Source organism: Eutrigla gurnardus, assembly GCF_963514095.1.
Source record: "Eutrigla gurnardus genome assembly, chromosome: 9".
Classification (NCBI taxonomy): domain Eukaryota; kingdom Metazoa; phylum Chordata; class Actinopteri; order Perciformes; family Triglidae; genus Eutrigla; species Eutrigla gurnardus.
In genome coordinates this window covers 26,792,408-26,813,800 of record NC_139923.1, presented here as the reverse complement: position 1 = coordinate 26,813,800, position 21,393 = coordinate 26,792,408, and the positions used below count along the sequence as shown (strand labels likewise).

General features: G+C 43.4%; 1 protein-coding gene across 11 annotated transcripts; it reads left to right on the top strand.

Annotated features, from left to right (window-relative positions):
- The first annotated feature begins 361 nt into the window (after positions 1 to 361).
- On the top strand, positions 362 to 21,256 carry cnot1 (CCR4-NOT transcription complex, subunit 1). 11 transcript variants are annotated; one of them, XM_084017564.1, is made up of 49 exons: positions 362 to 472; positions 2,073 to 2,375; positions 2,496 to 2,603; positions 3,950 to 4,042; positions 4,330 to 4,398; positions 4,582 to 4,636; positions 6,016 to 6,219; positions 6,385 to 6,553; positions 6,670 to 6,796; positions 7,308 to 7,418; positions 7,523 to 7,693; positions 7,892 to 8,019; positions 8,322 to 8,562; positions 8,701 to 8,820; positions 9,050 to 9,172; positions 9,321 to 9,472; positions 9,599 to 9,749; positions 9,875 to 10,088; positions 10,243 to 10,368; positions 10,803 to 10,927; positions 11,038 to 11,324; positions 11,415 to 11,493; positions 11,621 to 11,869; positions 11,976 to 12,116; positions 12,209 to 12,388; positions 12,485 to 12,601; positions 12,698 to 12,808; positions 12,900 to 12,977; positions 13,278 to 13,455; positions 13,849 to 14,036; positions 14,164 to 14,460; positions 14,540 to 14,680; positions 15,035 to 15,139; positions 15,254 to 15,373; positions 15,523 to 15,717; positions 15,820 to 15,962; positions 16,091 to 16,199; positions 16,387 to 16,556; positions 16,752 to 16,983; positions 17,069 to 17,317; positions 18,108 to 18,271; positions 18,395 to 18,512; positions 18,614 to 18,715; positions 18,960 to 19,133; positions 19,221 to 19,370; positions 19,453 to 19,651; positions 19,766 to 19,898; positions 20,012 to 20,146; positions 20,281 to 21,256. In XM_084017564.1, the coding sequence occupies exons 2-49, from the start codon at positions 2,274 to 2,276 to the stop codon at positions 20,357 to 20,359; spliced, it is 7,212 nt and encodes a 2,403-aa protein (XP_083873690.1). In that variant the 5' UTR covers positions 362 to 472; positions 2,073 to 2,273; the 3' UTR covers positions 20,360 to 21,256. The 11 variants fall into 11 exon arrangements, with proteins under 11 accessions (XP_083873690.1, XP_083873689.1, XP_083873694.1 ...); XM_084017563.1 differs by having other exon boundaries at positions 3,944 to 4,042; positions 9,875 to 10,076; positions 11,630 to 11,869; positions 13,882 to 14,036; positions 19,471 to 19,651; XM_084017568.1 differs by having other exon boundaries at positions 3,944 to 4,042; positions 9,875 to 10,076; positions 11,630 to 11,869.
- The last annotated feature ends 137 nt before the right edge of the window (positions 21,257 to 21,393 follow it).

Sequence of the window (21,393 nt, the reverse complement as noted above, 5' to 3'; positions counted from 1 at the left end):
GGAATGCCCCTTTAACAGATATTGTCCCGTCTAGACTTCATTAAAAGGAGGATCCAGTTTGAATATGTATTTCACGTGTCATTCTAGTGCAAATAACGTATAACTTATAATAATAATTAAATAAATAATAATAACAACAGACAAAGAAAAACATACAGTACCCGGATTGTCCTGTGATCGATACGGTTTCCTTCAATATGAAGCAAAAATTATCTCCATTTCCGTTTAAACAATGAAATCAACAAAAACCACGCGTCTTTTTCAGGTGTCCCACTGGCGAGCACCTTGCGTTGGTGTCACGCGGACAAGCTCACGCGCTCGCATCGAACCGTGAGCGCGCCGCGGCGATGACAGTCGCCATTTTATTTTGAAAACCAAACTGAACTGGAGGCAGAGCGACCCTTCCATTTCGTCAAGTTTGTTGTGCGAAACAAGAAGGGATGCACATCTGAATCACTTTGTTGGGAACACGGTGAGATTTTGCGATGTCGTCGGTAGACAACCGTCGACCGAATTCTATTTCACACACAAGCAACGGTGTTGATTCTGAGGATGACCGTAAGCCACAAATGTGCGGGGGGGTTGGTCTATTTGCTGAAAAGCAGCTGTCATATTGGTCACGTCAAAAAAAAGTAACAATTGCTTTAGTTTGGGGACCTTTCTGGTGAAACGTGGGTAACGTAACATCGCTTATCGCTGTACAAGTCTCCTTTTTGCGGCAGGCGATATGGACGTTGGCTCGGTGTAACGTTTACGCTCCCGTTACCGGATAGTTAGCATTCGCGACTAGCGTGTAACGTTAGCGATTCCATGGATTAGCCGGAGCCTTTAGAAATAAGCTAACGTTAACACGGTCGATGCTAACTTTAGCAGTTAGCTGGCACCATCCGCAATACTTGCGGCCTTCTCGCTCGCGGCCAATAAACGGTATAACTATCTCGAAACTGTAGTAATTGGTAAGCTAGACTTAATTGATATTAAATATAATACAAATTGAAAAAAACTAAACGGTGCTGATTGGTTTTGCAGATTCACACACAGCAGCTTGAAACGGACTCATGTTGCTAATGTTAGCAGCACATAGATGCTAATTTCAAAGCATTAGCTCGTAGCTTACAGGGAGTTTCATTTCAGGGAGAGGTTAATGTTAGATGATGGCCACCGGTGATTAGTGGAGGTATGTATATATGTAGAAGTTAACAGATTTAACCTTTTCGCGTTAACGCTATCTCGATTCTCCAGTGGCGTTAAACATGTTGGCTAACATTCACTTAAACTTCTCCTTTAGCAAGTGTTTATCAGCGTCATGGTAATGTTAGCTTTCCGTAGGGTAGGCTAGCTTTCCCCCACTCGCCACCGGAGTATTGTTCCCGGAAAGTGGCCTTTACTTTTAAAGTAAACTCATGTCTGGTACATTATTTTTGCCACTGCTAACAGTTAAACGTTAAGTTACGTGTAAGTTAACTTTGATCGCCTGCTAGAAATATTTGCTAACTTACATTAGCTTGCTCTTTGTTTCAATGGGTGCTTTTTTTAAACTCTCTTTTCGTTAGGCATTAGAAGGTAAGGCTTAGCTGCTTTAAAATGTTACGTTCTTATGAATTGACTGGTAATGCTGCGGCAGTTATTATTCTATTGTAAACGGAAAAGTTGATCTGTTGAGGGGAGCAACTTTACTAACCTTAGCATTTCAATCTGTGCCAGGTATTTGGGTTCAGTCGAGGCCTAGTATAAGCTGTTGGCACACCAAGTTTATTTAACTGCAATATCATAATAACTACAAAACAAGTAGCTTTAACTCGTGTCGACCGTAGTTTGGGCAACTATTAGATGCATACCCGGGCTGCAGACACGAAGAGGTTTCCCTGCACGTACATAGGCCCCAAAGCCTGTCAGTGTTTTTTTTTTTTTTGTCAATTGATATATTGTCCTGCATGTAAGACTGAAGAACTCCATGTGTACTGTTTTCCAAAAAGGAATTGCTTTTTTTTATTATCTTTGCTTCTTTACATTGCAACATTTCATGTGTTTTTTAAAATCACTTAACTTGTTTTTTCCCCCTCTCATTACAGATGCTGATCTTGATTTTAAACTGAAGGACTCCACCTAGCACCTGGAGCCACCGATCGGAAAATTCATTTGGAAGCTAATATTTTTCACACCTTTTGGGGGGGGCGGGGGGGGAGCAGAAGTAACCTATCACTGAAGTGACTAAAGGGGAATAATGGTGATTTTGCGCCGTGCTCGGCCGCCTGCTTCCGCCCCAACCAGCAATGAATCTTGACTCGCTTTCGCTGGCTTTGTCTCAAATCAGCTATCTGGCGGACAATTTAACAAAGAAAAACTACCGAGCCAGCCAGCAAGAAATACAGCATGTAAGTGATAGCCAAGACATCGAGTACATTGTTGTACATCTGTCAACAGATATCTTTAAGTTTATCCATGTGAAGTGGCCTAAAGTATCTGTTGTGGATGTTTCGCCTGTGCTCTCCCAGATTGTGAATCGTCACGGCCCTGAGGCAGACAGGCATCTACTACGCTGTCTCTTCTCTCATGTGGATTTCAGTGGCGATGGTAAAAGCAGTGGCAAGGACTTTCACCAGGTAAATTTTGATTAGATACATATTGATATTTTGTTGTTGTTGTTTACTTAGTCGTGTTGTGCCATAATTTGTCTGTACACCACAAGGAAAAAACAGTATTCCGCTAAATAATCACTGCGACAGATTTTCTGTCCAGTGCATCAAATTTGTCACACTCACTTATTGATAACATAACTGATCACCCCGTCAAACTTTAATATTTGCCATTTACCCAGCTGTAGTCATTCAGTAAACCAGGATAAGCGTTCTTGTTGTTGTTGTTGTTAAAATGCAGTACAAGATATGATAAATTGGACCCGTGCTGATACACTTGATTTTGTTTGGCTGTTTATCCTTCCCACTTTGGCAAACAAGAGCTCTCCTTCAAATTCAGGGAACATTATGCACTTAAACTGAGAGAATGAATAAACACTAACAGCTGTTGGTATTGATAAGATCAACTTTGTCTCGAAGGAAATTTGACATGGGCTAAAAACACACTTGTTGCGCGTGTGTGTGTGTGTTTTTTTTTTTTTACAAAAAACAATTTGCACAGGCAAGCTGATTTTTCTCTGAGACACTGATTTGAAAGCATCATTTGTCATCATTTTTACTGCTTGCTCAACTTAGCATTTCTATCTGACAGAGAAGCCCAGTGTTTAGACTAAATACTCATAAATCACTGTATGTATACATTTATGTTCTCTGCACTGAAAGCATTTTCTTCTGGGATATTGATCATTTTGCACCTTTCACTTTAACATTTGGTGCAGTTTACCCTCCATGAAGTACTCTCATTGTACCACTCTATGATATTGTGTATTTTATGCCACTGTTTGTGCATATATCTCATAATGGCGTCACTCAGAAACTTGATTTTGATAAATTATTTATCTTACTTATTTTACTCTACTCCTTGAGGATGCCCTGACTCTGCTGACTTGAATGTCTTTCAGAGGCTGTAGCAGACTCAAGAGTAAACAATCCATTGGTATCAAACATGCTAGTGTAGGGAAGAAGACTAATTAACGCTCTGAATTTAGTCCGTTGACCTCACTTTATGATATCTGAACCCATTTATGCAAAACCCATGCAGTTTTGGGCAAAAACTATTTGGGAAAAAATGTATTTGCCAATTCTAAAAATGGTTTCTATGGTAAAAAGGAGTGGATTAGAAGAGATGATATAAATTGGCAGATGCTTTGATAAACAGTCTTAATAGTACGTTTTTCCCACTTTGTGATTGTAAATACTGCTTATTGTTTCATATGGATTTTTGTGAGACATGTAGTCCTATGCTTCACCTGCCTCTATTCTTTTTACTCTCTTTTCGGTACATTTTGCTTTTCAACTTGCCCAAGACACAGTTTCTGATCCAGGAGTGTGTGTCGCTGATATCCAAGCCAAACTTTATCGCTACTCTGTGTTACGCCGTTGACAATCCTCTGCACTACCAGAAGGTAAGGAACAGCTGCCAAAATGTCTGTACTGTGTTAACTTGAATGTATGACACCCCCTATAAATAGATGCATTTTAAGTTGAGTAACATTAAAAGCAAGCAAAAATATATAGTCATAGGTTGCATTTGGCTGAATCAAAAATCTGTTTTCATCGGTTCTACATCTCTACAAATGCACTGGCTTTCAGTTGACATATTGTCCTTTAATTAACATAGACAAACTCTTACAAGTGTACATGTGTTTGTGTCAATTAAAAAAAACAAAACATTTTTTTGTATGTCTTTCAGAGTTTGAAGCCTTCGGCCCACTTATTCACTCAACTGAGTAAAGTTCTTAAGCTCAGCAAGGTCCAAGAGGTAAGCCAGCTCTTCAATGTGATTCATTTATTGCCAATCTGAATGGGTCAGCATTTGGGACAATGTACATAATGCATGGTTTACATTTGACAAGAATTGACCGCCAACGTGTGTCTGAAAGAAGTCTTCTCTGAAATGGAAAAACATTAGAATTGATATCAAACGTATTCATTTATCTCCCAGGTGATATTTGGACTTGCTTTGCTGAACTCCAGTAACGCAGACCTTCGTGGTTTTGGTAAGTAATTCTAGTCGAGCCTGACATATTTAAACATGTAGAAGAAAGATTATCTGAAACCCTGTTTTAAATGGCCATACACATGTCACTATGAAAGTTATAAACATTATAAAAAAAAGTCTAAATAATTGATATGCTGCTAAGTGTGGCGTCTTCAAGTTAAAACAGCAGGATTTGTACCGCAGACATAAAATATGAGCAGAACAGACATTCAAATAGAGAGTGGTGGCGATTTTCATGTGGACCATTGCGATTGTTATCGTGGGCCATTTCCATATAAAGTAAAACTTCTTATGTCCAGTTGTGGACTTGGAGGAGATTTTGCAGTAACAGCTAGAGGTGGAGTAGTAATGTGATGAGCATTCTGCTCAAAGTCCTAATATGTGAATACATTAATACGCTAAGTGATTTAATAAATTAAGTCAGAATTTTTCAAGAAAAAAATCTACCTGCCCTGTCGTCTGCTGTGATTTACGTTATTGCTCTGCTGATGCTGATCAAAAATATTGCACAGTTCAATAGTTGCTGTAATATTGATAGGGACATCTCCCTACGTTCTTGGCTGCTATGCTCTTTTCCCTTTGTGTGACACAGGCTTCTCTGTAATCTTAATACTTACAGTCAGCTATGGTTGTAGCCAAATGTTTTTGCGGGTCAATGAGAGCAGTTCAAAATTCTCTAGCTTGGTGCCTAGCTAACGTTATTTTTTTCTTTTGAATTACGGATGCATCGTAGGGAAAATGCATTTGTGCTGCCTTCTCCTCGTGTGACTGAGAAGTGAATACACATTCGAGCTGTCAGTGGAAGTTAAGCTTTCGGTTTAATGAATTACACTCTGTTTAATTGGATACAAGGCACCTCACGATGGGGGGAAAAAAACATTAAGAAAGCAGTCGGCTGGAAAGGTTTTTAATGTCCGGCCATTCCTGAAATTTATGCTTCATCTACACACTCTTGTCACAACATAGGGAAGCATATTGCTATGCTTTGTTTAGCTAATTTTATGTAACAAGTGCAACATTAAAGCTGTGGGATTGGCTAATTCTGCCATTCACTGGTTCCAGAAAATTAGCTGAGCTGCAGGCTGCTGAACAGCAGCAACAGCCTGCAGCTGCAATCCCTGCTGCTTCAGAGAATTGACGTCTCCGAAGCAGACGTCAACTAACGGCAATCGCCATTTTCTTTTGTACGAGTCAAACGACCACTGAAAACCGTTCAATGTCTGTTCTACTCCTATTCTATTCCTTTGGTTGGGAGAAATTGAAATTCACCACTTGGCGAAATGTGCAGTCTATAAAGACCAAAATTGTGTTGGAAATTGTGTGGAAATGATAGAAAAGCAAGACTGTGTTCTTAACTTGTTTTTGACTGTTTCTCAGCTGCCCAGTTCATCAAGCAGAAACTTCCAGATCTCCTGCGGTCATACGTTGACGCCGATCTCGGAGGAAACCAGGAAGGTGGCTTTCAAGACATTGCCATAGAGGTCTTGCAGTTATTGCTCTCCCATCTACTGTTTGGCCAGAAGGGAGCCAGTGGGGTAGGGCAAGAGCAGATTGACGCCTTCCTCAAGACACTTTGCCGAGGTATGGGGGATCACAAACGTATGCTTCAGATCCTGAAGCGTATTGAAACCTAAAGCTGATGATGCATTTTTTTTCACACTGAATAGAAATGGTACACATGTTGTCCTTGAATTGTTTTTCAGGTTTGCTGTTCCACATGTTTGTAATCTAAGTGTTGTATTTCAGATTTCCCCCAGGAGCGCTGCCCTGTGGTGCTCGCACCACTGCTGTACCCTGAAAAACGGGACATTCTCATGGACAGGATTCTGCCAGACTCGGGAGAGTTAGCTAAGACCATGATGGAGAGTTCTCTTGCAGAATTCATGCAAGAAGTTGGCTATGGCTTCTGTGCAAGGTGAGTGTTTTGTTTAAATATTTCTAAGCTACATCCCCAACTAACACATTCAATGTATATTGAGAAAATCCTTATGTGAGTGTGGAAGATAATGGTGTGTCCTTTTGTCTCACCAGTCTGGATGAGTGCAGAAACATAATCCTCCAGTATGGGGTGAGAGAGGTGACTGCCAGCCAGGTGGCCAGGGTGCTGGGCATGATGGCCCGTACGCACTCTGGCCTTACCGATGGCATCCCACTACAGGTGAGGTGTTTTATTTGATGGAAGGGTTACCAGAAGACGACGCTCACTACTTTACCCTTTCAGTTGACATACACTTACTACAAAAAGGGATGTAATTTGAAGTGATGAAACTAGGATTGCCCAGTCTGAAACTTGGTGCTGGCTCGCTAGATGGATAGAGATGCATATGTAGACCGATATGTCTGCAGTAAAAAACAAACAAACAAATAAATACATTGTATTTTAATGTCATATCAGCTTTAAAAATGGCAGATAACCACAAAAATGCTGCCTATCGGCACCGATAATCGGTTGACCCCTAGTGCTGGCAGAAGAGATACAGTGGGTTAATAATTGTTTTGCTGGGAATAGCTCTGTATGATAATTGATTGGAGCAGCTCAATCTGCTGGAGTTGGTCTATTGATTACTGTGTGATATGAAAGGAGTTGTTTGTATTGTTGATTAATCAATCTTACTGGTTTAACATTTCAGTGTACCAGCGTTTAAACGTTGTTGTTTTTTCTCTCCCAGTCCATCTCTGCCCCGGGAAGTGGTATCTGGAGCGACGGTAAGGATAAGAACGATGGCTCGCAGGCACACACGTGGAATGTTGAGGTTCTTATCGACGTCGTGAAAGAAGTGGTGAGTTAGCCATCGGACAACGTTCTGTTGATTTGCTTGTCAAATCTGAAGGGCATCAGTTCTTTTTTGTCGTGTCCTCACTTTTTTTGTTATCTGTGCCCTAGAATCCCAACCTGAACTTCAAAGAGGTGACATACGAACTGGACCACGCAGGCTTTATAATTCGTGACAGCAAAGGCCTGCATATAGTGGTATATGGCATTCAGAGGGGTCTGGGCATGGAAGTCTTTCCTGTCGATCTCATCTATCGGCCATGGAAACACGCTGAGGGACAGGTAACTGACCAATAACATCGGGATGATGTGATTTCATGTTTAATTATTTAGGCACACTTTTTTGAAACGTTATCAAATACAATTGGATTAATGATGAAGCATCATAATGCAAAGGAGGATATTAATTTCCTGTCTAGACGGTGTGGTTTGAGTGGTTGAGGCGGTTAAATGTCTTAACTGCTTTATTTCGCTATGCAGCTGTCTTTCATTCAGCACTCCCTGATGAGCCCAGAAGTGTTCTCCTTTGCCGACTACCCTTGCCACACTGTGGCCATCGACATCCTTAAGGCCCCACCAGAGGACGACAACAGGGAGATTGCCACGTGGTATGGAATTTGTGTTACAGTGGCTTTACTAGGAGTATTCAGGCTTTAAAATGATCATTTATTTGCTTTTCTTCAACACCTTTCTGTAAACGATTACACCAGCAGGGCTTTAAAGCCTTGCTTCGTGTTATAATAAATAACACCATTGTCAAACATGCATGATCTATAGCTGATTTCTATAATATGCTGTAGGGAAGCCTGCTTTATGCTCAGAGGTGTAGTCTGACCTACTGAATGTGCTTCAGTGTTGAAGTTAGTTGATGCTGTTTTGAAACTGACTCACTTCTCTTGACTCTACACAGGAAAAGTCTGGACCTGGTGGAGAGCCTGCTTAGACTGTCTGAGGTGGGCCAGTATGATCAAGTGAAGCAGCTGTTCAGCTTTCCCATCAAGCACTGTCCAGACATGCTGGTGCTGGCATTGCTGCAGATCTCCACCTCCTGGCACACGCTGCGCCACGAGCTCATCTCCACCCTCATGCCCATCTTTCTGGGTAACCACCCCAACTCTGCCATTATCCTGCACTACGCCTGGCATGGACAGGTTGGTGACCATGCTTGTTGATTCGAGTGTAAAGGTCTTGTTTTTGTCCTCCGTGCCCATTTTGCTACCTGCATAGTTATTTGCTGCTCATTCTTATAAGGCGTGTGTACTCATTAAACCTGGTTGTTCATTTTCCAGGGACAGTCTCCTTCCATCCGTCAGCTAATTATGCATTCGATGGCTGAGTGGTACATGAGAGGGGAGCAATATGACCAGGCAAAGCTGTCTCGCATCTTGGATGTGGCCCAGGACTTGAAGGTTTGATTGACACACTGACTTCTCTGAAATTAAAACCTTCAAGCTAAAGCATAATGATTAGGCAATAACTTTGTAGCACACTTGACTGTTTATTTTTTCATTTTATAGTTTTAGACAACCTTACATTAACCATACAAGGCTATTTATCCTGTGTTCTCCACTTCATCCTAAATGTTCTCCTTTTCATAGGTGACAAACCAATGTGTGCTTGTTTTTCCCCCACTTACAGTCTCTATCGATGTTGCTGAATGGTACTCCATTTGCCTTTGTTATTGACCTTGCTGCACTTGCCTCTCGACGTGAATACCTCAAACTTGATAAATGGCTGACTGACAAAATCAGAGAGCACGGGGTAAGTCTTCAAATTTGTATGTACACTTAGTCTTTTGCGAAGATACGCAAAGTCTATTGGTGTACTTTTTGTTTTTTACATCATTGTATTTTGAGCATACCACCCTTAACATTGTATACTACAATATGTTTTTTTTTTTTTCTCTCAGGAACCTTTTATCCAGGCATGTGTGACATTCCTGAAGAGGCGCTGCCCATCCATTATGGGGGGTCTGGCTCCAGACAAGGACCAGCCCAAAAGTGCCCAGCTACCCCCGGAGACCCTGGCCACCATGCTTTCCTGCCTGCAGTCCTGTGCTGGGTGAGAAGCCATTTGGCTTAATCCACATCACATCTACTATTACTCTACACCGTGACAGTGACACCAATCACTCTCTTCCATACTGTGCAATATTGTTTTGTAACTTTCCTCACTTTCTTTCCTCAGCAATGTATCCCAGGAGCTGTCTGAGACCATCCTGACCATGGTTGCCAACTGCAGCAATGTCATGAATAAAGCCCGGCAACCACCACCAGGGGTGATGCCAAAGGGGCGTGCCCCGAGCACCAGCAGCCTCGATGCTATCTCGCCTGTACAGGTATTTTCCCATCATGCCCCTGCAGACCAAGTTTTTAATGCGTTTTCAAAAAAAAAAGAGAACCTAAAACGAATTGTTCTCTTCCTTGCTCTGTGTGTGTCTGTCCCGCCTTCCCTACACTCTAGATGGACACTCTGTCTGGCATGGGTTCCTTGAACCTGGGGGGTACAGCCACCTCCCACACTCAAAGCATGCAGGGTTTCCCAACCTCACTGAGTTCGGCCTTCAGTAATCCCCAGTCCCCAGCAAAGGCCTTCCCACCACTCACCAACCCCAACCCCAGCACACCATTTGGGGGCATTGGCAGCCTTTCCTCGCAGCTTCCTGGTATGGACTCTGGTACTATGCAATTTCTTACTTTCATTTTCATTTTAACACAATCAACCAAGACGTATGTTCATTCTAAATCAGCAAGAACAATCTTGTTTGTGCTCAACACAAGTCTGGAATAGAGAGAATTGTAGTTCAGATGGTGATGTGTTGTTACTTTCAGGTCCCTTGGGCACAGGCATCGGCTCCAGTATTGGCTCTAGTCTGGGAATGCCAACTGTAAACACGGACCCTTTTGGTACCAGGAAGATGAGCACACCGGGCCTGAACCCACCTACCTTTCAGCAGAGTAAGATGAAGGCCTCTATTTCCTCTGCAGCGATAATGATTGATTGTCTTGATTTCTAATGCACCTAAATGTGCCTCACAAATCCAGTTTACATGACAAGTTTCCGTCTTATTTAGAGCTTTAAGAATAACCAAAACAAATGTTCTAACGCATTTAGGTTTAACTTTCATACAACTTGGAAAATGTGTTTATCATCACAGAAATGCAGATCAGTCTTCCATTCCTTGTTTGCTTACGCTGACAGCCACCCTTTTGATGTTGTTTTATTCATAAATAAATTAGATATAAATTATATCTATATTTTTTAACCATCAAAAAGACATCTAACATGGCTTTATCTGTTAGAAATCTCTTTGACTCCTGTTGTATCACTTGGTTGCACAATGATGTTCAACAATAAGTTAATAGTTGTATGTTTTTTTTCTTTTCTTCAGCTGACCTTTCTCAAGTTTGGCCTGAGGCAAACCAGCACTTTAGTAAGGAGATTGATGACGAAGCAAACAGTTATTTCCAGAGGATCTACAACCACCCACCTCACCCAACTATGTCTGTGGATGAAGTATGTCATGATATTATTCTCCTGCCAAAACACTAACAAAGATCAAACTCACACATGCTTTCATGTGCTGCTGTTGAGTAGTCATTATTATTGTTCTCTCCCCCTCCTAGGTGCTGGAAATGCTGCAGAGGTTCAAGGATTCAACCATCAAGAGGGAGCGGGAGGTGTTCAACTGCATGCTTCGGAACTTGTTTGAGGAATACCGATTCTTCCCCCAGTACCCTGACAAGGAGCTGCACATCACTGCCTGCCTGTTTGGTGGCATTATTGAGAAGGGTCTGGTCACCTACATGGCCCTGGGCTTGGCCCTCCGATATGTTCTTGAAGCCTTAAGAAAGCCCTACGGATCCAAAATGTATTACTTTGGAATTGCTGCCCTAGATAGGTTTAAAAACAGGTATTGAAATGTTTTTTTCTTTGTTGTTAAATGAGTGTTGATGTCACAATGGTCATTTTTGTCTCAATAACAAATAATTCATATTTCTAGACTAAAGGACTATCCTCAATATTGTCAACATCTGGCTTCAATTGCCCACTTCTTGCAATTCCCCCACCATTTACAAGAGGTAATTAGGTTTCCTTAATCGATCTTTGCTCACCTTATTTTTCTTTATTTTGTTCCAACTATAACGAGAGGAAATGATTCATACATACCGATAAATAAAATCGCGCTCTGCACCTTTCAATATCCTGTGTGTGCAGTATATCGAGTATGGCCAACAGTCACGGGACCCTCCGGTGAAGATGCAAGGCTCCATTACCACCCCCGGCAGTCTGGCACTGGCACAAGTCCAAGCCCAGTCCCAGCAGCCCGGTGTCCCCAATGCCCCGCAACAAGGTCAGCCCAGCACTCTCGTCACCACCACCACGACTACAACCACAGTAGCCAAGACGCCGACCATCACGAGGCCCACGCCCAGCACCTTCAAGAAGGATGTGCCTGTGAGTTGGATTTGTTGATTTCCATACACCATGCTTATTTGTTTCTACATTTAAAACTTCAGACAGGCAGCCTTTCATGAGTAATAATTGATGTTCCTGCCTGCAGCCTTCCATAAACACAACCAACATCGACACCCTACTGGTGGCCACTGACCAGACGGAGAGGATTGTGGAGCCCCCAGAGAACGTCCAGGAGAAGATTGCTTTCATCTTCAACAACCTCTCTCAGTCCAACATGACACAGAAGGTAAAGTGAAAACGGACAAACCACAGCTTTGTCTCAAGAATCTTATTAGTGGGAAAAAAATGTTTAAAACTCATTATTTGGTCACTTTTCAGGTTGAAGAGTTGAAAGAGACGGTGAAGGAGGAGTTTATGCCCTGGGTGTCTCAGTACCTGGTGATGAAGCGCGTCAGCATTGAGCCCAACTTCCACGGCCTCTACTCCAACTTTCTGGACACTCTGAAGAACCCTGAGTTTGTGAAGATGGTCCTTAATGAGACTTACAGGAATATAAAGGTAAAACCGCCCGGAGTTAGATTGTAAATGTTTTATTTGCTGCTTATTATAGATAATATAATAGTATTGACACATCCATCTCTCAATTCCTCTCAGGTTCTGTTGACCTCTGACAAGGCTGCTGCCAATTTCTCTGATCGCTCTCTGCTGAAGAACTTGGGCCACTGGCTGGGCATGATTACTCTGGCCAAAAACAAGCCGATCCTCTACACGGTGAGAATTTACAGCATTATTGTGGTTCTGTCATTTTATTACCTGGTGGATCTCCTGTTGGCTTTTCAAAATGTTGACGTAATCTCCTTTTTCCAGGATCTGGAAGTCAAGTCTCTGCTACTGGAAGCCTACGTGAAAGGCCAGCAGGAGCTGCTGTACGTGGTTCCCTTTGTGGCCAAAGTTTTGGAGTCCAGTCTACGAAGCATGGTTAGTGAAATGATTAAATACAACGTCCCTGTCACCCATGCTATTTTCACACAGACTCATAACATTGATACTGATGTCTCTGATGTTGTAGGTCTTCAGGCCCCAGAACCCCTGGACCATGGCCATCATGAATGTTCTCGCTGAGCTGCATCAAGAACATGACCTCAAGGTAATGGATGATTCTTCTTATATCGCCACTTAACTCAACGCAGTCCGTCTAAATCACAGTTTAAAAGGCGACATGTGTTTGGTTTGGTGCCAGATATGAAGTGATCATACAGAATGTAATGGCTGATTACGTTGGATATAGCTGGGTTATGGTTAATTACAAAAACGTTGTTTTCTAGTATCGCACGGCCTCCCACGTTATTGTGATAGTCGTACGTTGCCACTTCCAGCTCCACCAGTAAATCTTAGTTAACTGAAACATGTAAGTTGTTTCTCACAATGTTTCTTTTCTTTTTTGTAGCTGAATTTGAAGTTTGAGATTGAAGTTCTGTGTAAGAACTTGTCGTTGGACATCAACGACCTGAAGCCAGGAACGTTGCTGAAGGACAAAGACAAGCTGAAGAGCCTCGACGAGCAGCTGTCTGCACCAAAGAAGGAGGCCAAGCCTCCAGAAGAGATGCTGCCAGTGTCGACCACAGGTACATGCTCCACATTTACTTCCAACTTTCTTTCTGTGCAGCTGAACATCTGCAGCTGTAATTTAAGGTAGATGTATTTGTCTAAGTAAGTAACTTTACATCTGGTGACATTATGTGTCTGTATTGATCCAGAGTTTGGACGTTTTCTCATGTGAAAACAAAACCCCAGTTTATTTTTTAAATTTTGAATATTTAGTAAATAATGTCGGAGTATCAATATCATAAAATGCTGTGATGGTTAAAACAATACGATCTACTTGACAATATGGTGCGTTCCTGTCGTGAATTTCTTTGAGACTTAAAAAGGCAACAAGTAATACTGTTATTTATTTCTGTGTGCTTGCTTTCTGTTATTGGTGTGAATAATTAACTTTTTTTTTCTTCTTTTTTTAGATTTTAGTCAAATTAGTGCTTTGGGACCAACAGGAGACTTTGTCCCATTCGCAGCACCTCCCTCCACCACAGCTGCCACCACCACCACTTGCACAACCACCGGGCCCCCAACCCCACAGTTCAGTTACCACGACATCAACGTGTACGCCCTGGCAGGCCTCGCCCCGCACATCAACATAAATGTCAACGTAAGTGTTGCCTGAAGACGTTCAAATCCAAGCACACGCACTTATCACCCGTATCTACATTGAAAGATCACGTCCATCTATTCACTGCAAGTATAATCCCCTCCCTCGCCTCCCATCTCGTGTCTAGATTCCTCTGCTCCAGGCCCATCCTCAGTTGAAGCAGTGTGTTCGGCAGTCAGTAGAGCGAGCTGTTCAGGAGCTGGTGCACCCGGTGGTCGACCGCTCCATCAAAATAGCCATGACGACCTGTGAGCAGATAATCAGGAAGGACTTCGCCCTGGATTCTGAAGAGTCCCGCATGCGCGTGGCCGCCCACCACATGATGAGAAACCTGACTGCTGGCATGGCCATGATTACCTGCCGCGAGCCCCTGCTCATGAGCATCGCCACCAACCTGAAGAACAGCTTTGCTGCTGCACTTAGGGTAAGCTGAATGAATACACGAGGACTTATGCCTTTAATGGCTCAGCCTTTTCCCTAACTTGTGGCATTTATTCCCTCAGGCACCAACCCCACAGCAGAGGGAAATGATGGAGGAGGCTGCAGCCAGGATTGCACAAGACAACTGTGAATTGGCTTGCTGCTTCATTCAGAAAACAGCCGTGGAGAAGGCTGGCCCTGAAATGGACAAGAGACTAGCCACGGTGAGACTTAAAGAAGCTGTAAATGTATTTTTAAATGGATCCAGTAAGAAACAATTCAGGAAGAAACATTTTAAATATCTATATCGCAGAGAGTTCAATAGTTGTTTTAAAAGTTGGAATGTCTAAGTATTTATGGTCAATGCTTTTCTACTAAATGCAAGAAATTACAACCACTTCAGAATTTTAGATGTCACATTAGATTGGGTACTTTTGGATTCGTACTGGCCTGATGACCTTATTTGGTTTTTATACTGCTCTGCTAAGATGCATGGTGCTTTCACAAGTTTACGTTTACAACTTTTTACATCAAGTGAACATTTCTACACCGTGTCTTATTTAACTCAACTCTTCTAGGAGTTTGAGCTGAGGAAGCACGCACGCCAAGAGGGACGTCGCTATTGTGATCCCGTTGTCCTGACTTACCAGGCTGAGCGTATGCCTGAGCAGATCAGACTCAAGGTAACGTCACTGTAACATCAGAAATGTAACACGTTGAAACGTCATTTACTGAGATCATGATTCAGTGGATGATCCACAAACTGAACCTGAGTAACTGACAACCTGCGTTTATAGGTGGGAGGAGTGGACCCAAAGCAACTGGCTGTATATGAGGAGTTTGCCCGGAACGTTCCAGGTTTCTTACCCAGTAATGATCTCTCCCAACCAACTGGCTTCTTGGCTCAGCCCATGAAGGTGAGCACTAAAAAGTCTAAGGAAGGTGTGAAATGATTGTGACTGTTAATTTAGCCAGTCTTGTCTAAGCAAACCCTCTATCACCTTCGTTAGAGTTCTGTGGGTTGTTGTTTTTTTTTTTTGACTGTATTCTGTGTCTCTGCTAACAGCAACAGGCATGGGCCACAGATGACGTGGCTCAGATCTACGATAAGTGCATGGCAGACTTGGAGCAACACCTTCATGCCATCCCTCCAGCCCTGGCCATGAACCCCCTCACCCAGGCTCTGCGCAGCCTGCTGGAAGCTGTGGCCTTGGCTAGGAACTCCAGGGACGGCATCGCCGCACTCGGCCTTCTGCAGAAGGTACGCCGATTTCCTTTTCAAATGGGTTTAAATGTTTTAGAAAGGCTGTGGAGGATTAATGTGTGCTAAGCTGTGTTTTACTACGTTGTTTTGCATTCCCAGGCTGTGGAAGGTCTTCTGGATGCTACAAGTGGTGCCGATGCTGACTTGCTGCTCCGCTACAGGGAATGCCACCTTCTGGTGCTTAAAGCCTTACAGGACGGACGTGCCTATGGACCACAGTGGTGCAATAAGCAGATAACCAGGTGAGTCAGGACATGCAAAGCATAATTTACCCTAGATATTGCCATTCTTCACAATTATTTGATTTGAGAGATGTCAAAATGTGGTGCATGACAGGTATAGGAAATTAACTATTACTTGTTGTTTCCAGATGTTTGATTGAATGCCGTGATGAGTACAAATACAACGTAGAAGCAGTTGAGCTTTTGATCAGGAACCATCTGGTGAATATGCAGCAGTATGACCTGCACCTGGCACAGGTACACACTCATTTCAGATTTTATTCTAAAAAATCTTTTTATATCGGTAGAACTGTTTGAATGTCCTCATCACATCCACTATAGTATCTCTATTCTGCACCTTGATCAACAGATCTTATCTTTGTCTGGCTAAGCAACATTTCAAAAACCATTACAGGCTAACGTTGAACCGTTTCTTTTCCTCTAGTCAATGGAAAATGGACTGCACTACATGGCCGTGGCGTTTGCCATGCAGTTGGTGAAGCTGCTGTTGGTGGATGAGCGCAGTGTCAGCCACGTCACAGAGGCCGACCTCTTCCACACCATCGAGACTTTAATGAGAACCTGTGCACACTCCAGAGCCAACGCACCTGAGGGGTAAATGACGACCATGTTTAATCTGTTTGTTGATGTATTTGGACAGATTCTCCTACAGCAGATTGTTGTGTGTATTCACTGGTTCGATGCTGGAGCTAGAAATCAATGTCTTTAACACATTTAGGGATACAAATGTAATTATTATAATGTGAGAAGGGTTGAACCTGACTTCCTCATCTTTGTCCTCCTCCCCAGCCTTCCACAGCTGATGGATATTGTCCGCTCCAACTACGAGGCCATGATTGACCGGGCCCATGGGGGCCCCAACTTCATGATGCACTCTGGGATTTCACAGGCTTCAGAATATGATGATCCTCCAGGCCTGAGGGAGAAGGCAGAGTATCTCCTGAGGGAATGGGTGAACCTGTACCACTCAGCTGCTGCTGGCAGGGATAGCACCAAAGCCTTTTCTGCCTTTGTTGGCCAGGTAAACACACTTCTATCAGTCAAGGCCAGTGCAAAAGACTGCTGTTCCTCCATTCTGATCTATTTTTGTCTGTTTTTTCTTCCAGATGCACCAGCAGGGCATCCTGAAGACTGATGACTTGATCACAAGGTTCTTCCGGCTGTGCACAGAAATGTGTGTGGAGATAAGCTATCGGGCGCAGGCTGAGCAGCAGCACAACCCGGCGGCCAGCGCTGCGATCATCAGAGCCAAGTGTTACCACAACCTGGACGCCTTCGTCCGGCTCATAGCCCTGCTGGTCAAACACTCTGGAGAGGCCACCAACACGGTGACAAAAATCAACCTCCTCAACAAGGTATGGCCACCACAAACCGTTCATCATCTGTGACTCTATAGAGTGCCGAAGCGGAAGCAGGAAGTAACGGCGCCATGGGTCCTTTCGGAGCGAAAAAAATGAATGGTGTTCAATGGACGGAAAATAATTATTATCTGATCCCCCGGTCGTTATGCCTTGGATTACACAAATGTTGTTTATAGGCTTAAATTATAATTTTCCATGTCAAGAGTTTGACCGTTTATTGTGCAATTCTTCAGTTAAAATTCATTGAGAAAACACAATGATAAAGACTACATGTTGTGTCGCGTATGTGACGTCACGTCATCGCCCTTTTCCCTCCCCATCGGCGAAGTTGAGGCTCTCCACATGACCCGACTTATAGTGGTTCTCCCCCCTTTTGATACTTTTATTCTGCCCTTGGAAAAAAGCGGTGAAGTGGAGCAGAGAAACAGCCATCTCGGCGGACTTCGGACTCGGCGGGTGGTGACGTATATCATTCGCGACGAGAACAGCGAGGAGCTGTAGTTCACAAAGCGGCTCACACAAAACCTAACTTTATCAAAACTCTTCGCGCTTAATTGTCGTCTTCTTTGCGTGAAAAATTTTCTTTAAATATCACAAAGAACATATGTGAAATCCATGGCACAATTCAAACGGGACCAGAAAATAATTTGTATCTACCCATTGAATCGCATTGATATTTTTTTGCTTTTGAGGACCCATGTCCCGGAAATGGAGGGGCGGGACTTCACCACTCTATAGCTACTATTATAGAGCATCATGGGAAATGGTGTACTGGTTCTTCTAGGTGCTGGGTATCGTAGTTGGGGTGCTGATTCAGGACCATGACGTCCGTCAGACAGAATTCCAACAGCTGCCATACCACCGCATTTTCATCATGTTGCTGTTGGAGCTCAACGCTCCCGAACATGTTCTGGAGACCATCAACTTTCAGACTCTCACCGCCTTCTGGTAAGACCCACAGGGAGTTCATTTCTGAATTCCTCCTGTTCAGTGTGTGTGGGATGGAGAAGACTCTGCTAGTGTTCGTATTTGTGCTCATAATGATTGTTTTAAAACGTTTTTTATGTGCAGCAATACCTTCCACATCCTGAGACCCACCAAAGCACCTGGCTTTGTGTACGCCTGGCTGGAACTCATCTCCCATCGCATCTTCATCGCCAGGATGCTAGCGCACACGCCGCAGCAGAAGGCAAGCACGGATGACACTATAAACCTCTCTTTTAGTCCTGTTAATGCATATTTGTATTTTTTAGAATATTCGGCCTAATACACTGATCTTCTTCCTTCCAGGGTTGGCCAATGTATGCACAGCTGCTGATTGATCTCTTCAAGTACCTGGCCCCGTTCCTGAGGAATGTAGAGCTCAACAAACCTATGCAAATCCTCTACAAGGTGCTCTCTCATTTTAGCTTTGTTAGATTGAGCTTTGCATTTAAACTTGGGCTGGCAGTTACATTGATGAACCAATATCACCACTCTCTCTATTTCTTAGCTGATTGTGTTGGAGTTTGTTTTGGTAGTTGCAACCTCACGGACACGCCTTATCTGGTTATAGATTTAATCCTGTTATCGTGCAAATGTTCCCCTGAAAATACACAAAAGTAACCTCTTTGCTGTCGTTGTCGTCTGTTTCCAGGGAACGCTGCGAGTGCTCCTGGTCCTGCTGCATGACTTCCCAGAGTTCCTGTGTGACTACCATTACGGCTTCTGTGATGTAATCCCACCCAACTGCATCCAGCTCCGCAACCTCATCCTCAGTGCCTTTCCACGCAATATGAGGCTTCCTGACCCTTTCACACCCAATCTCAAGGTACACACACACACACACATGGAAGCTCATAAATATAACCGATGTTTCAAGGCGTGACAAACGATCTCATGACTGTTTTATTAACAGGTGGACATGCTGAGTGAGATCAACATCGCGCCCCGCATCCTCACCAACTTCACGGGCGTGATGCCTTCCCAGTTCAAGAAGGATCTGGACTCGTATCTGAAGACTCGTTCACCAGTCACCTTCTTGTCCGAGCTGCGTAGCAACCTGCAGGTGGGAGCATCGACGACCTGTTGGCAATCAGCATTAGTCGACTTTAAAAAAAGATCAGTACGATTTCCTCCTTAATTTGTAGTCGTTTTCTGTGTCGCAGGTGTCTAACGAGCCGGGGAACCGCTACAACATCCAGCTGATCAACGCTCTGGTGCTCTACGTCGGCACGCAGGCGATCGCTCACATCCACAACAAGGGCAGCACCCCCTCCATGAGCACAATCACACACTCTGCACACATGGACATCTTCCAGAACCTGGCTGTGGATCTGGACACTGAGGGTAAGGTGGAGGCATACAGAACCACGTCAGTGTGGGCAGTCGGTGCTAAATAGTCGTATGATTTTAAGATGTCCAACGTGAGTCTTGAGGTTTTCTGGCATGTATTTTTTTCAGGGCGCTACCTGTTCTTGAACGCAATCGCCAATCAGCTGCGCTACCCCAATAGCCACACTCACTACTTCAGCTGCACCATGCTCTACCTGTTTGCTGAGGCCAACACCGAGGCCATCCAGGAGCAGATTACCAGGTGAGACTCTACATTGAATTTTGTATTATTCCAGCAGCAATACAGCAAACCCTGTGGGATTTCTAGCTACAAGGGCCATCTGTTAAAGCTTCCTCCTCCTCCTCCTCCTCCAGGGTTCTGTTGGAGAGACTGATAGTGAACAGGCCTCACCCATGGGGTCTCCTCATCACCTTCATCGAGCTGATCAAGAATCCTGCCTTCAAGTTCTGGAGCCACGACTTTGTGCACTGTGCTCCTGAGATTGAAAAGTATGTCTTCCCCAGCTCCGTTTGATGACTTCATCGTTGCTGTTTTAGGGAGATTTATGATAAAGTCATCTCTGTTGTGACAAGATGTTAATGTTGACCCCCCCCCCCCCCCCCGTCTCTCTCTCTCTCTTCAGGCTGTTCCAGTCGGTAGCCCAGTGCTGCATGGGACAGAAGCAGGCCCAGCAGGTGATGGAGGGCACCGGTGCCAGCTAGCCTGTGCACCAGCCAGCTCGTAGCCCTCGAGAGATGCCGTGGCCTTGACCCACTCCCCCACCACACCCACACCCCTCTCTTTACTGTTGGCACTGGAAAAACTGGCAACCACAGTCATTTGAAATGTGGATAAAAATGACTACTGCTCACGGATCTAAAGAGTTAGATTTTTGTTTATCCCTTTGGGGCTGAATTGAGATGGAGAAAAATGGATCGGGACATGGTGTTTAATATACTTTTTTTTTTTTGATGCTTTGATGTAAATATTGGAAAAAAGGGAGAATGGGAGAAGTAGATGCGTGGAGAGCAATGCACATGTCAAATAAAAATGTATCCTGACATGTAAAGACATCAAACATATTTTCACTCACTACCAAAGTCCTTGGTTTGTTTCCCTCCCACACAAATCCTTTTTCCTGACTTTTTTTTTTTTTTTTTTTTTGCTTTCAGAGGCTGAATGGTAGATGATTGAAGACAAAAAAAAAAAAAGACAAAAAATGTTGCCTGCTACTTTCATTTGATTCCTTTTTTATCCCTGAGCGGGACAGGAAGATGAAGTTTAGTCTCCCAGGTGGGGTTGCGGGTCTTCTCCTGGTCTGGCATAGGAGACAGTTTGCTGATGGTTTGTCCATTTGAAACTGGCTCCAGAAGTCTCTCCACGGCACTTGTATATTGTTCAAAGTGATGGCGACATTGTATCTTGACGATTTGTACAAAGATCCAAATTGAAGAACAACAATAGAAGGACCAATACAGCCCATTTTGTAACGTTTTGAATGTTTTGTAAATGTATTGGTCCATGTGTTGTATTTTGTAGTCCTTTCTAGTTTGCCTTTAGTTCTTGCTACTTAACTGCAGTATGCATACATACAGGAAATAAAGCATTCAAACTGCAAAGGCATCTGTGTTCATTCAGGACCACTAGAGTAATTTGATGGTGCTAACATACCAGATGTTTCAAAAGTAGCATACATTAAATAATTACTCATGAAGTATTGTTTAAATATTCTTTGTTCTAATGTTTTTTCATGACG